At 39.8% G+C, this 13,836-nt stretch overlaps 1 protein-coding gene across 1 annotated transcript in view; it reads left to right on the top strand.

Annotated features, from left to right (window-relative positions):
• The window catches only part of LOC126484051 (serine/threonine-protein kinase/endoribonuclease IRE2-like), a 99,921-nt gene that overhangs the window by 62,805 nt on the left and 23,280 nt on the right, over positions 1–13,836 (top strand). Inside the window, exon 6 of the mRNA XM_050107439.1 lies at positions 12,333–12,458. Coding sequence (XP_049963396.1) covers positions 12,333–12,458 — 126 coding nt within the window. The remainder of the gene's footprint in view (positions 1–12,332; positions 12,459–13,836) is intronic.

The raw sequence follows: 13,836 nt of genomic DNA, 5'->3' as shown, positions 1-13,836 counted from the left end.
ACATTTTATCATCATTACCAAATTGTTTTATTTTATTATTTTAATGTGTTGGTGGTTATTCTTATTTATTAAACTTAATGGAACCTGAGTAAGAAGGACTACGTTAAAAGCCTACAAGTTACCACAGCCAGATCCCAGCAGAAGATCCACTGAAAAATCTGTGAAACTTCTGGTCTAATTTTACAGCAATGAACGCATTCAAACCTTCAACCTGGATTCTTTTTGAACAGTGTGATGCTGAATTTGAAGGTCAATAGACAACCAAAATAAAGTTGAACTACTGTATTGGACACAATACAAGCCACTCCTGAATATAAGTCATACTATTTATGGAATATTCTGTCAGTACTTGGAGGAACATAGAAATATTAGAAACGTAAATATGCAGTATCAATATTCAATAATAATATTTACTTTGTAGTAAATTATGAATCAACTTCAGCTTTCTAGGTCATCTTTAAATAACTTAAGGCTAAACTGATAGTCTGCACAATATCAGTGAGAGTTTATAGTTGTACAAAGGTTCTTTTTCCAAATAGAAGTGACCTTTTACAACTATGAATCTAGGTAGAAACATAAGCATAATGAAACTCACAAAGAAGCTGTGAAAAATAAGTCTTGTTGACTTTCATATTCAAAGGTTAAAAGTATAAGAATTGCACAAGTAAGTACTGGCACAGACTACTATGTTATATGGACAAAATAATTGATGAGAATGATGAACAGGCTAAAAAAGGGGCAGAGGTGAGGAAATAGTTCAACTCTAGACATGGGAAAGATGGATAGAGCTCAACACACTAACCATGGACAGCACTTGAATTGTGCAGGTAAATGTTATTTGCGTGAAAAATTAAATCAAATGATAAAAGAAAGGATCGAACTGAAAAGCCTTATATACAGGGTGTTACAAAAAGGTACGGCCAAACTTTCAAGAAACATTCCTCACACACAAATAAAGAAAAGATGTTATGTGGACATGTGTCCGGAAATGCTTAATTTTCATGTTAGAGCTCATTTTAGTTTCATCAATATGTACTGTACTTCCTCGATTCACCGCCAGTTGGCCCAATTCAAGGAAGGTAATGTTGACTTCAGTGCTTGTGTTGACATGCGACTCATTGCTCTACAGTACTAGCATCAAGCACATCAGTACGTAGCATCAACCGGTTAGTGTTCATCACGAACGTGGTTTTGCAGTCAGTGTAATGTTTACAAATGCGGAGTTGGCAGATGCCCATTTGATGTATGATTAGCACGGGGCAATAGCCATGGCGCAGTACATTTGTATCAAGACAGATTTCCAGAACGAAGGTGTCCCGACAGGAAGACGTTTGAAGCAATTGATCGGCGTCTTAGGGAGCACGGAACATTCCAGCCTATGACTCGCGACTGGGGAAGACCTAGAACAACAAGGACACCTGCAATGGACGAGGCAATTCATCATGCAGGTGACGATAACCCTAATGTCAGCGTCAGAGAAGTTGCTCCTGTACAAGGTAACGTTGACCACGTCACTGTGTCGAGAGTGCTACGGGAGAACCAGTTGTTTCCGTACCATGTACAGCATGTGCAGGCACTATCAGCAGCTGATTGGCCTCCATGGGTACACTTCTGCAAATAGTTCATCCAACAATGTGTCAATCCTCATTTCAGTGAAAATATTCTCTTTATGGATGAGGCTTCATTCCAACGTGATCAAATTGTAAATTTTCACAATCAACATGTGTGGGCTGACGAGAATCCGCACACAATTGTGCAATCATGTCATCAACACAGATGTTCTGTGAACGTTTGGGCAGGCATTGTTGGTGATGTCTTGATTGGGCCCCATGTTCTTCCACCTATGCTCAATGGAGCACGTTATCATGATTTCATTCGGGATACTCTACCTGTGCTGCTAGAACATGTGCCTTTACAAGTACGACACAACATGTGGTTCATGCATGATGGAGCTCCTGCACATTTCAGTCAAAGTGTTCGTATGCTTCTCAACAACAGATTCGGTGACCGATGGATTGGCAGGCCACCACGCTCTCCTGACCTCAACCCTCTTGACTTTCATTTATGGCGGCATTTGAAAGCTCTTGTCTACGCAACCCTGGTACCAAATGTAGAGACTCTTCGTGCTTGTATTGTGGACGGCTGTGATACAATACGCCATTCTCCAGGGCTGCATCAGCGCATCAGGGATTCCATGCAATGGAGGGTGGATGCACGTATCCTCGCTAACGGAGGACATTTTGAACATTTCCTGTAACAAAGTGTTTGAAGTCACACTGGTACGTTCTGTTGCTGTGTGTTTCCATTCCATGATTAATGTGATTTGAAGAGAAGTAATAAAATGAGCTCTAACATGGAAAGTAAGCATTTCTGGACACATGTCCACATAACATATTTTCTTTCTTTGTGTGTGAGGAATGTTTCCTGAAAGTTTGGCCGTACCTTTTTGTAACACCCTGTATATAAACAGTTCATTCATAAGTGAAAGTATTCATACAGAAACTTTTTTAAAATAAAACAGCCTTCACTATGCACATGTGAAGGCAAAGTGCTTGACAACAACATGATAAATAACAGTAAACTCAAAAAATATCACAAAATGTTCAATATATTAACAACAAAATTGAACAAATTGACGAATTTTTAAGTGGAAGTAGTCCTCATATTTATCTTGTGAATGAACTATCGTAAAAAATTGAAGAAATGTATAGCATTAATTGTCAACTAATCATAAACTCCATGGTAAGGGCCACAACTGCTGTTTTGAGTAAATCACTAAAAACTTCCAGAAAGCTTTCCTTTTTTATATCCTTATTTTTTTATAGCCAAACAAATGAAGACAGTTAATCTACAAACATTTTTTAGAGTGAAGTTACTGTAAAACATTTAACAACAACAACAAACAATTGTTGATGGAACAAAACAAGGACAGGGCTATGTGCCAACCTCTCTAACATAAAAACCGAGCTAAGTCTACCACTTATATATGTAAATAAAGGGGTGTGGGAACAATAATAATCATCATTTTACTGTTATAAAAATCTGGAAACTACTGTTTACTGTTTTCTATAATAACTATATTATTATGAAAAGTCAGTTAGGCCTACAGAAGTGCTGTGTGAGCAAACAAACTAGTTAAAGAACAAAGACAAAATCAAGCTACTCTGCACAGTTGGTAGGTTTACTATAGTCCAGGAACCAAGTCAAACATAGCGTAATGTTGTCTGCATAATCTAAACATAGGTTAGCTTAAAACACTACGGAAAGATCACAATCAAGCGAAGTTCTTGAAAAAAGCCTTAGTTCTAAGGCGTTAAAGTTATCATATACACTTACACCTCTTCAGTTAGAGGTTGTTTTTGAGATACAGTAACTTTCTTATTGTTCTCATATGGTTTTCCCTTGGCTCTTAGATTCTTATTTATTTGGGAAACACTACCTTCACCCGTTTTCCAATGTTTTCTTGTTTCATCCCTCACATAAACCACAATAGTAAACACAACAGGCAGGACTAATCACTGCAACTTGAACAAAAATGAACCTCAAACTATAAACAACAGCAAGGGCATGTAGCCCAGATTTTGTTTCAGAACAGATGGCACTTAGCACATGGTGCATTCCGGTGGCAATGTTTTAAACCACTTTCACATTGTTTACTAGATAGCCTGGTTTTACTGAGAAAAGTTAGGCATGTAGCCCATATTTTGACAATAAAATGAAATTTTTTTTTTGGCACTTAGATGGGGTTTATAATTAGTTGACAATTTAAGTAATTATAAAACTGTTAGTGAGTACAGAAAAAAACAACATAAATGTGGTGATGTTGGTATTTATGTCAAAAATAATGTCCAGTGCAAAAAAATTGACTGGGTAGATAAATTTGCATATGGGATGGTTTTTGAAATATCTGAAATAAGAACAAAGCTCTGAAATAGCAGTTTAATAATAATTGGCCTGTACAGGTCCTCTAACAGTGACATGGAAGAATTCCTTTGTCATTTAGAGGAATTTGCTGATAAACTCTCATCTCTTAAAAAACAGACTACAATAGCAGACAATGTGAACATTGCCTTGTTAACTAATGGTATACATTGTCTTAGATATACTTGTGTGTTACAGTCCTATAATTACATCCATGTGAATTCAACACCAACGAGAATAACATGTGACTCTCAGACATGTATTGACCACATTATTACAAACTTAATCAAGGAAGACCTTGTAGTTATAACTGTTGAGAACCATATTTCAGATCACAGTAAATTAGTCCTAGAGCTTCATGTAGACAAAGAAATAGTATCTTGTGGGGACCTATTTACACATAAAAGCTAGACTATCATACATTAAAGGAAATCCTGACACAAGGAAACTGGAATCAGGTAGGCCTATATGAAACAGAAGATTTTAATAAAAAGAAGGACATATTTTATACAACAGTAACCCACTGTCTTAATAAAGCTTGCCCAGTGGTGGAAAAACTAAGGAAAATTGACAGTTCCAAGTATCTTAAACTTCCCCCTAACGTGATAAAATTAAAGGAAGATATGAAGGATTTATGTATTCTTTTTAGAGACACCAAACAGCAGTGCTTCCAATCTAAATATAAAGCGTGTAGAAAAAGCTACGGGGAAGCACTTAAGACATTAAAACCACAGATGTATGCAGAACAGATGAGGCAGTCCATGCAATGTTAGCAAAACAGTGCGGAGTATACTCAACAAGGAAATCAGGGGAAGTGACAATGCAGTGTGCAATAACATAATAATAAGAGGCAATGAAAAATTGCTGAGTGACTCAAAGGAAGTATGTGAGAGATTCATAGACCTATTTAATGAGTGGGGAGGATGTGACTGACCCACCACAGGTGCTTAATCCCAGTAACATCAGTAATTCATTTTTCTTGCCGTCAGTATGACAGAGCACATGGCCGCGTCCCCTGTATGCGGTTCCGTGTAGATTGGAGAAGTGATCACTATGATACTGTTTGTTTTTGACCCATCCATTGTATTGTAATTTGGCAGTTTTTAATGAATGACATACTGTCTTTTAGTGGTGTTTCATATTTGACAGGCAACAAATGTTGGGAAAAAAGATTCCAAGCATTTCTGCTCTAATGTTTTAATCAAATGTCACCTGAAGATGTGACTGTAACACCACGAAATTGGTAGTGGTACAGTAATAAAGGACCAAAATACAGCTGAAGTGATTATTAATACCCAAGATACAGAAGGTGACTTTAGTATCCTCATCAGTAGACATACATATTGCCACAGGTAAATGGGTACAGTTCTCACAGCAGAATATTACAGATAGCTATCACAGACAGCATGTGCAAAGCATCTTATGTGCAGAACACATGATCGAGAAGTTTACTTCATGGCAGCTATAGGCTGGTCCAGTCAGTTCTCATGCTGACATTGAGTTAACATGGAGTGGCTTTCACATCACACCTTCTCTTGGTTCCACATGCTAGTTGCTTTTGTCATTCACATGAGTTGCATTTTGTGCTCTTCTCCACGGAAGTCTCTGTGCAGTGTGCAGACTCTGCTCCCTGTAGACTGAATCACAACATCGAGTTTTCCTTCTTCTGGGTTGAGCATTCACAGTCAGCTAGAGCTGTGACATTTGTGCTGACAGGATGGTTCCACAGCCTTGTCACACTGGTGCAGGTACAAAGTGGTGATGGAGGAAATACATACGTGCGTGAGGCTTTTATTTTTTTCATGGTGTTAATTTGTGGCAATAATGTACTTGACTTTTTTGCAATGCTGACAGGAACAGTTGCACCTCCAGAAGCAACAATAGCTATAATGGGGACAGCAAGAGCAGCTGCAGGAGCTGTTCAAACAGAATGCGGAATCAATCCATTCCCACGCCATGCTGGTTGTGGACCAGAGATCCACAGAGAAGCCTTCTCCACCATCACTCTTGATGCTATTTGTTGGTTTTGACGAGGCAACAGAAAGGCAGGAAAATAATCTATGCTGGTTCTTACCGCACTGCCAGGTAAGGTATATCACTGATTCAACTGATAAGGCCACAAAATATGAAGCTGTCTACTGAAGTTACTTTTGTGGAACTCTGTCAGTTGTTCCCACAGTATTTTGGACATCAAACATATGTGGTGGTGGCACAGTTGCAGTTTAACCAGCACCTCATCCACCCCAGGCAGTCATGTGCAAACTGGATCATCATTCTGCAACATCTCTCAGACAAGTATCAGTTTCAGTGTCCCCCAGTGTGCTACCTCATATGCAGAGCCACTAATTAGGGCTATGATCATGTGATTAGCACTCTTCCTCAAGTTTTAAACTAGGTCACAGGTCATATGTGACTCTTTTTTAACTGAAGTAATGCAGATTGCTGAATGATATGAACTTACAACATTGGCAAGGGACCTACTTTCTAACAAATGGCAGCAGGTGAAGTTAGATACATGCACTAAACAGGTCATTGACAAAGTCCATTTAACATCCCAATTGGCCCCTTTTCAAGATTTGGACATTTCACTAAGGTCTTACAACCCTGGGTCAGGCAGAAAAGTTTGAGGTCCATATCTCTCTTCAGCCATCAGCAATACTGAAATTTTGTTATCCCTGCCCCACTACCTTCACCATGTGTGACACTATCAAGGCCAAGTTGCAGCATTGACAGGAACTAAGCATTATTTCTCCTACTTGATCAGTCAGTGAGCCAGACCTTTGGTGGTGATTCAGAGGCCAAATGGTACCTCACACATTTGTGGCAGTTTTAAACAAATGGTCAACGTTTAATGTGTTGTGGTCTCATATCCCACTTTGCTTCTGGAGGAGTTGTTGATGAAGTTGTCAGAGGGCCAGTATTTCTCCTGCATCAACTTGCACGATGCATAATTGCAAATGCCTTTGGACGCTGCTTTCAGCATTTCTTATTGATCAACACCTGCTTTGAGCTTCACCAGTTTAAATGATTTCCATTTGGAATTTCATGTGTCACAAGTTTGTAGTAATTGATGGAAAGTCATCAAGTAAAACAGAAGTGATTTCTGGTGTTCGCCAAGGTAGTGTTATAGGTCCTTTGCTGTTCCTTATCTATATAAAAGATTTTGGAGACAATCTGAGCAGCCGTCGTCAGTTGTTTGCAGATGATGCTTTCGTTTATTGACTTATAAAGTCATCAGAAGATCAAAACAAACTGCAAAACAATTTAGAAAAGATATCTGAATGGTGTGAAAAGTGGCAGTTGACCCTAAATAACGCAAAGTGTGAGGTCATCCACATGAGTGGTAAAAGGAACTCATTAAACTTCGGTTACACAATAAATCAGTCTAATCTAAAAGCTGTAAATTCAACTAAATGCCTAGGTATTACAATTACAAACAACTTAAATTGGAAGTAACACATAGAAAATGTTGTGGAGAAGGCTAACCAAAGACTGTGTTTTATTGGCAGGACACTTAGAAAATGTAACAGACCTACTAAGGAGACTGCCTACACTATGCTTGTCCGTCTCCTGTAGAATACTGCTGCGTGGTGTGGGATCCTTACCAGATAGGACTGACAGAGTACATCGAAAAAGTTCAAAGAAAGGCAGCATGTTTTGTATTATCACGAAATACGGTTGAGAGTGTCACAGAAATGATACAGGATTTGGGCTGGAAATCATTAAAAGAAAGGCGTTTTTCGTTGTGACAGGATCTCCTCACGAAATTCCAATCACTAACATTCTCCTCTAAATGCGAAAATATTTTGTTGACACCAACCTACATAGGGAGGAATGATCACCACGATAAAATAAGGGAAATCGGAGCTCGTACGGAAAGATATAGGTGTGCATTCTTTCCGTGCGCTATACAAGATTGGAATAATAGAGAATTGTGAAGGTGGTTCAATGAACCCTCTGCCAGGCACTTGAATGTGATTTGCAGAGTATCCATGTAGATGTAGGTGTAAGTGTAGAATTTATGAAAGGAATTTGGAGCATTTGATTTAACAACATTCTCTCTTGTTTCAGCTACATCAGTGATATGTGGGTCATGGGGTCCACGCACAAGAAGTGTTTATAAAACCTGCTGGCAGTTTTCCATAGCCGTCTGGAAAAAGCCTACATTGCAAATTGGAAAAATGCAATTTTTTGCCCCAAATGTGCATTTTTTGGGCTATGCTTAACAAAGATGGCCTCATCCCTAAAAATAAGCACATAAAAGCCATCATAAAACTCCTGGTACCCAAGAACCTGAAGGTTCTCCGGGCAAGAATTCTTGTTATGCGAAGTTAATTCCCCAGGCTGTGAACATCTGCCATCCCCTAACTGGCTTTGCAAAAAGGGAGACAAATTCACGTGGTCTGCAGACTGTCAATTGGATAATCAGTTTGTGCTGCACTCCTCATTTAGCTTCTTTTATGCTGCGTAAACTGCTAACCCTGGGATAGGTGCAGATCTGTGATATTGTAACCCAAACGGCACTGAGCAGTCCAGCACTTACGCATCAGAGAAGCTTTCAGCAGTGCAAAGCATCTACTCACAGGTAGGGAAGAAGGTTGCTGGATTTTCCTCTAGCAGCATGGGAAGTTGTGACAATTGACCCCCTTTTCTGGAAAATCATTTCAGTAGTCCAGATGGTATGGCCCAAGTGCTCTCCCTCAGAACAGATTCTGTATGGAGTACCTTTTTCCTACAGCATGACAACTCAACATTGTCCTATTGGGTCCTCATACTTGGCACAGAGGAGCAAAGCTGTCCAGTTGTCATCCCTTAAGTGTTGGGTCCTTGCATATTCCAGCTGCTGCGTACATCACACTGGTGTATGTCTCACATGAATGTTTTGGCATGGCAACACATCTACTGTGAATGCAACATTGAACATCTTGTATGGGCCTGCATGTCTGTGCACTGAACTATGCTGTACTGCCACATCAGTTTTACTCATGGACAGTTCTGGAGAAATCTTGGGACAGAGCATACATCAACTTCATAGGCCCTTTTTTGGTAAGCATGTGGTTGTTGGTGTTGGATGCATTGTCCAATCCTCTGCAATTTCAACAGCAATTATTAGTGTGTTTTCAGTCATTTTTGCTATCAACAGCACCACCTGGACCCTACTGTCTGATAATGGTCAGCAATTTGCATCACAGGAGTTTGAGGATTTTTCCATTCACTACTGTGTCTAGCATCTATCACCCCATTTCACCCATTTCAGAGATGGAGCGGTTCATGCCAAACTTTCAAGTCCCAAATAATCAAGTCTGTGGCAGCTTTGTCCCATGACAATGGCTCATCTAGCTTCCTTTCCATGTATTGTGTGACAACAGTTAATAGGTACAGTCGGCAGAACATTTTCATGGGTGCCAGCTGCGGAGACTTTGAATTGCACACCCCAGAACATTATGGCCCTGTGTGTTTTCTTCATGGGGCTACCATTTGGAGCTAGTCTTATGGCTGGCAGCATAGATGGCTGACAGGTATATTGGTGGGCCACTAGGTTGGCATTTGTCTGGTGGATATCAGTTGGGAGCAGCTGACCTGTCATTCAAATCAGTTGCGTCCATGACCTGTTGGGACTGCAGTGCTGATGTTTCTGTGCTGCCTGGGTGACAGGGTTGGTCATGGCATTTTCCCTGTAGGAGGCACACCCACTCATAGCAGTATGCACGCTCACGGCCTCCCCCACTGCGCCTTCTGTCCTACTCTCCCCCAAGGAATGGGGTGCCACCAGCGATTGCTCATGTAACTACCAGTCCTGAGCTGTGGAATAGGAACCAGTGCCCTCCTTACCCCACTCAGCTGTGGATGAATCTTCACCCTCACCAATGCAGATGGATGTGCCCTTATGCCAGTCTCTGTAATCTTCCACCATTCTGGCGGAGATCACCAAGTTGTCATTCAACTACTTTGGTTATAGACCCTCTGCCAAGGAATCTCGCACCCTCTCCAGTTTTGCAATAAAGGTCATAGCAGAAACAAGGCCATTTGTGGCCCTGGATGGCCTTTTCAGGGGGAAGGAATGTACCAGTATTAGCCCCACCAGTGGACACACATATGGGCACAGATGAACTGGCATGTGTCTCACCACAGAGTAGTGCAGAAAGCTATCATGGGTGGTGTGTGCAAAGTGTTGTATGCATAGAACCCACTGACCTAGGAGTCCAGTTGCCAGTGGCGATATTCTGGGCCAGTCAGTTCTTATGTTGACATTGACTAACACAGACCCGATGTTCACTTCGCATCATACTCTTGGCTCCACATGCTAGTCATTTCTGTCATTCGCAATGGTTGCATTTTGTTCTTGTACCAGGCTCTACATGGTGTTCACACTCTCTGCTCCTCCATAGCTTGACAAACACAATGTATTTGCCCTCTTCTGGTTCCAGCTCCCTGGCTTCTAGGTCGAGCAATTACCATCAGCTAGAGTAGAGCCAACAGGATAGTTTTGTATCATTGTCACACCTGTACAGATACAAAAGTGACAGACATTGTTGGCTATCAGACATTACATACTCATAGTAATTACATATTTTATCTCCAGGTTTCTTTAACTTGTTGTAAGAGCACATGAAAGACGAAAATGGAAGATTAAAGTTTTATGTCATGTTAACAGTGAAATCATTACATGGAAAGCACTGACTCAACTTAAAACAGCACACGCTAAGACCATAGTGTCTTCAAAGGAACTATCCCAGAATTTGCCTCAGTTGACTTAGAAAAGCCATGTGAAACGCAAATTCAGAGCAGACCAAAAAAATGTAGATACTGTTTGATAGTCAATATTGGTGAAACAAAATGACATACCATTATAATTCTAGCACAGGAGGGGGGGGAGATTATTTTATGCGATCAAAGTGACACCCATTAGCAGCCACATTGATGCTACAGAACTGTTGACTGAACTATGGCTGTCAGGATTGTTGGTGTGACAACCACACAGGATGCCTTGATGGTTTCTTGTAGCTCTTTCACTGTAGCTGGCTTCCATTGATAAACTTCATTTTTCAAGGTCCCCATAGGCAGAAGTCGAAAGGCGTAAGGCGTGGAGACCATGGTGGGTACTCGACAGCTCCTCTTCGACTTATCCACTGTCCAGGTAAATTTTCATCCAAGTAGGCTCTGACATCTCTGTGATAGTGAGGTGGAGCACCATCTTGCTGCAGGTAAAATCTTTCATTTTCAAACACCTCTCAGATGGCAGATAAAAATCAATGTTGCAGCATATGAAGATACACCTCATCAATTACAATACCTTCAAAGAAGAAAAAGCCAATTAAAGCATATGATGACAGACCACATCACACATTAACACCCAGTAGATAATATGTTTTTCCATGTGAATGTGAGGATTTTCAGGAGTCCAGTGCGCACAATTGTTCTGGTTTACAGTATCGTTCTGTTTGAATTGTCACTCATCAGACCAGATAATCACTCTTGCAAAACATTCATCTTCATGAATCATGCCTTCAGACCAATCACAGTGCTCCATCCTTTGATCTGGGTCATCCTCACTCTTAGTGTGCAATGATCTTGGAATAATCACTTTCCACTTACAGCCTTCAGAATTCACCAAACACTTGATCGACTTACCCCACTTTCTTGTGCTTCCTGCTTCACAGATTTTCAAGGTGACCTAGTAAAATGTTGCAAAACAGCAGTGATGGAAGCTGGACTTGTTGATGTTTTTGGTTGGCCAGGCCTATCCTTATGCACATCTTGAGCAGTACCATCGGCTTCAAATTTATTCTGAATACAGTAAAATGTTGTAAGTGTTGATTTGCTGAGTTCCATACACATTATGCCCTTGCCATTGTACCTCCATCATGTTTTCAAACTTCCAGTTCTACTTCAATATGGCCTTGCAGTGCTCAAATGACAATCTTACTTCAGTGATTGCTACAGTGTCATCTGCTGTAAAACAGATGCCAAGATCTATTGAGAAAACTATGGACTATGTTACCATGCAAAGTTGCAGTGATATGTCATTTTGTTCCAAACATATGAACTATCAAGGAATGTGTACATTTTTCTGGACCCATCCGTATGAATGACTAGGGATGGGTTTGAAGCATGCTCCTTCTGAATGCAAATATCATCTTAGCAACCATGCCACAGCACTCAATAATACAAAATGACCATGCATGTCTTAGTACAGGGTATATGTGTATAAGAAAGTGGGTATATACGTATAAGAAAGTAATGCTGTTTCCAGCTGGGAATGGATTGCCAGATTAATAATATTATCTTCAATTTTAACCCTATGAATTGTAACAAATACACAGTGGATGGAAATAATTTCAAATAAAATTAAATACTTGTTTCAATGAGACATTAGCCAAAAATTATCAAGATACATCTTTTGTTTCCAGTTGCTATCTGGACTACACTATTTGCACACTTTAAGCACACCAGTTGTCCATGGAAACTTGAAACCATCCAATGTCCTTATTGATGACAAAGGAGTGGTCAGGCTAGCAGAATTTGGACTGCATCAGGTATGTTCAAGCTTATACAAATATTGTCAACAGCATAGTATTTCTGTTAATCATATATGGTTTTACTTAAAAGCTGAAATCTGGCTCATCACATATTACTATTCCTATGTTATTTACATTTATCATTGCTAATCTGTTAATAAAGAACTGACAATGAATCTTACTTGCTTTATATAAGACAAGCTGAAATTTTAAAAACATATTTTTAACTGTCACACAATGTAAAAGATACTTATGGAGATGGTAGAGTATACTGAATATTACGTCCCTATGCACTTATAGTCACATCTTCAATGTGCTCATTCTCTATGTTGGTCTTAACTAGACCATCAGTAGTTTTCAATAAAGTGAAGCTAGTAGTCTTATCACAGGTAGTTACAGGCTTATTGCAATGATATTCCCTACAGCATCTAATTGCATATAACAGTTTGCTGGAACTCAAGGTTCAACTGCTAAAAAGATTTTAAAATGGTTGTAGTGGACAAATTCCAGAAACACACACATTCATCATCCACTAAATATGGTTCAAATGGCTCTGAGCACTATGGGACTTAACTTCTGAGGTCATCAGTCCCCTAGAACTTAGAACTACTTAATCTAACTAACCTATGGACATCACACACATCCATGCCCGAGGCAGGATTCGAACCTGCGACCGTAGCGGTCCTGCGGTTCCAGACTGTAGCGCCTAGAACTGCATGGCCACCGTGGCCGGCTTTCCAGTAAATAAATCAAAACTTTGTAACAAAGAAGCACTTCAACTGTCCAAATGAAAGGCCCATTTTTCATCAAATTATTGCCTTGAGAATACAATATCAATGTTGACATATTTTGTGAGACATTGCCAATACTCCATCAGACTAGAAAAAGGATAGAGCGAGAGAGAATAGTGAAGCATGCTGTCAGGGGAGTATGTTTACTGTACAACAATGCCTCTCTGCTTACTTCACATGGCACACAGTGACAATAGAAGAGTTTCTGGTGGGAAGTGGGTTAAGCAGCTTAGAATAACACCAAAATAAAAAAGCAAATCCATTGAATAAGCATATTGTCTTTGACACGGTAGCTGTTAAAGAGTTATAAATGGTTATTTATTTCAGTGATTGCTGTGGTAATAGATCATGACTGATATCATCCATTAGAGGCAATCTACAAAGGAAATCTTATGTGTCCAATGGGAACACTGACATTGAAAAATTATAATGGCTGAAATCAGTCGTGCCTTTAAGTGTAACTGGAAGAAATCACCAGTTACATAAAAAATTTATGTAAACCTTGAACAAAATATATATTAGGGTAAAACCAAAGCCCTGTGAATGTTGTGAGTGGCACATTAAGACTGTGTGCTACACAGGGATTTAAACTGAGCTTCCTGCCT

This window comes from Schistocerca serialis, chromosome 1 (assembly GCF_023864345.2).
Source record: "Schistocerca serialis cubense isolate TAMUIC-IGC-003099 chromosome 1, iqSchSeri2.2, whole genome shotgun sequence".
In the NCBI taxonomy this organism is placed as follows: domain Eukaryota; kingdom Metazoa; phylum Arthropoda; class Insecta; order Orthoptera; family Acrididae; genus Schistocerca; species Schistocerca serialis.
The sequence above is the reverse complement of the archived record's forward strand: the minus strand, read 5'-3'. Positions and strand labels throughout refer to the sequence as shown.